At 41.1% G+C, this 2,500-nt stretch overlaps 1 protein-coding gene across 13 annotated transcripts in view; it reads left to right on the top strand.

Moving 5' to 3' along the window:
* Window positions 1-2,500, top strand: part of EBF3 (EBF transcription factor 3) — a 119,780-nt gene that overhangs the window by 87,233 nt on the left and 30,047 nt on the right. For all 13 annotated transcript variants that reach the window (XM_072340329.1, XM_072340328.1, XM_072340316.1 and 10 more), the window contains one exon: window positions 63-189. In XM_072340329.1, the coding sequence (XP_072196430.1) occupies window positions 63-189 (127 nt within the window). The remainder of the gene's footprint in view (window positions 1-62; window positions 190-2,500) is intronic.

The following is a 2,500-nucleotide window of genomic DNA, read 5'->3' as shown; positions in this document are numbered from 1 at the left end:
GGAGGGAGGATTTGGAGACCTATTTCAAGTCATTTGCGTAATTATGTTATTATGTTTTGTAGCTGATAACACCCCATGCCATCAGAGTTCAGACACCGCCACGGCACATTCCAGGGGTTGTGGAAGTGACTCTCTCCTACAAATCCAAACAGTTCTGCAAAGGTGCTCCCGGCCGATTTGTCTACACGGGTAAGAGCGCAATTTCTTCACTCTCTTATGAATGACAATCAGGCCTTAATAATGTCTCGATATCTCATGAGATCAAGCTCACGCAAGATGCCAGTTACTTCCTGTTTTCATCGCAGCCAGAAGTAGATTGTCAGTGGTATGTCCTACTCTGCTCCAGCCAGGGAAAGGAGTTCAGAAGTATTCAGTGAGAAAAATATTTTTCAGAGTATCTATCCAAACTTCTTGAACTTCCCGAAAGGTTCAGTTGAAGTTTTAGGCAGGGGTTCAAATAGCTTTTGTTGGCTCCAAAGAACTTTATCCAACCCCATTTGCAATCTGGCTCTGAAAATTCCTTCAGACCTGAGACTTGGGATACAAAGTCATTACTCTGGAAAGGACTTCTTTATGCCAATTCTCCTAAATACATTTGATTTTAATTTATAAGGGCACAAGGAAAAATAGGAACTTGGTGGTTTGCAGTGTTTCTAACATGTGAAGTCTTACTTTGGGATGAAGTATTGCTGACATTTATCTAAAATGTGTATTACAGGTTTTTTTTTTGCATTTAAGAATGAGTATAACTAAGATGCTGGGGGGAAAAATGGAGAAATTGCAGTTTAATTTATGGTGCTTTTGGATGAGGATTCTAGGTAATAAATTTGATCTGATGAATCAATCTCCCTTTCAAAAACAAATCGCCTTTAACTGTTTACTTGACAGACTGTAGGGATTCTGGCAGAGTTCTTGGTGCTTATTGGATAGATAATGCAGATTGCAGACGATGTGCAGATGATGTGCATTTTGATGAATATTTTCCCACTAGACTGCAACTGTTTCTGTCTGTTAAATTTGATCTAATGGGAGAAGTGGGTTCCTGGGTACTTTTAAGTTAGGACTTAACAGTCAACACACCAAAGATAGGTTTTTCATCCAAGTTCCCTTGCTGAACTTGTAAGTAAGTGAAGGTAGCGTCTCAGAATGGTGCAGCCCAAGCAGCTGTGGACATCTGCATTTCCCATCTATCCCCAAAGAAATTACAACCTGAGCAAAACCAAACCTCGTATCCTCACCTGTGTAGCAGTTACCAAACATGGAGGCAGTTGCTGTGGTCCTTTTGGTGCTAGTAATGTATTTCTAAGTGACATTATTTAATACATTTTGCTGGAAAGTGATAACAGCTTGTGGTCAAGATTATAGAGTCTTAAAAATGCTGTTGTAAATGCAGATTGGACAAAGCTACAGCAGGATGTCATGAGGAGCATGGCTCTTGAGCTAAGGTACACAGTCAGCAAAACATAAAGCGAATGAATTAGGAGCCTTGGAGTAAGTTCCAGGTTTTGTAGCTGTTGTGAGCTGGTGTCATTCCATTGCACACAAGGAAAGCCGCAGATTCGAACCAGATGACAATCTGGCTCCCAGTGCACAGTCTTTGAGTTTTGAATTGTTTTGTAGTAATGCCTTTAACTGATGTCTTCAATGCACATTTTGCAAATTTAGCAGGTTTTGTTATATTGCACCTCTTGGTAATGTGTAAACGACAGTAAGTGAGGAAAACTGTAAGGAAATGCCATTTGTTTTTTGTCTTTCCTGGGATCATCCTTCTCTTTTCTTGCTGGGTAAAGATACTCCAAAGAACCATGAGAATAACAGGAATTTCTCCTGTCATTAAGATGTAATGATGTTACATTACTAATGCTCTAATGGGAGAACACATTTAAAACAGCTTTTGAGGGAGACAACCGCCTGTATCCCAACACTCAGGAAACAGCAAGACAAAGGCAGAGCCTGTCTGCCTGCGAAACTTCTGCCTGATTTGCTTTATCCTGAAGTGATAGGGTGAATGAGATAGGCTTTGGAAATTACAGCTGTCATTGAGAGCTAAGCCAAGCCTCACTGTATTTCAGAAAATGAAAATTATGTAGTCCTATACGAGGGAGGGGCCGAATCCCCAGGGCATCTGTTTCCCATCAGTGTCCCACCATGCTTGCAGTCTGGCTTGGCACTCTAACATTTAACCTTCCCTGCAGGAGGTAGACCATAGGGCAACAAGGCTGCAGAATAATGAAACAAGAGTGTAGTGTGGTGTACAAAGCCTTTGTAAGTACAGAAGTTGAGACATTAAATGATCAGGGTACAGCGATATGAAAGTTCCAGATTTTTCTAAAAAGGCCCCATTAGTCTCTTGCAGAAAGAGTATCGCGCTGTTTCTCAGCAGGCAAAGGGAAGGCCTTTCCCCATCTATCCATGCCTTTTTGCCCACTGCTTTCAACTATTATAAAGATACAATTACCTTGGGAGATTGTGGCAGTTCAGTTGATTAGCACGGTGAATT

This window comes from Excalfactoria chinensis, chromosome 6 (assembly GCF_039878825.1).
Source record: "Excalfactoria chinensis isolate bCotChi1 chromosome 6, bCotChi1.hap2, whole genome shotgun sequence".
Lineage (NCBI taxonomy): Eukaryota > Metazoa > Chordata > Aves > Galliformes > Phasianidae > Excalfactoria > Excalfactoria chinensis.
Note: the sequence above shows the minus strand (reverse complement) of the source record. Positions and strands in the feature narration are given on the sequence as shown.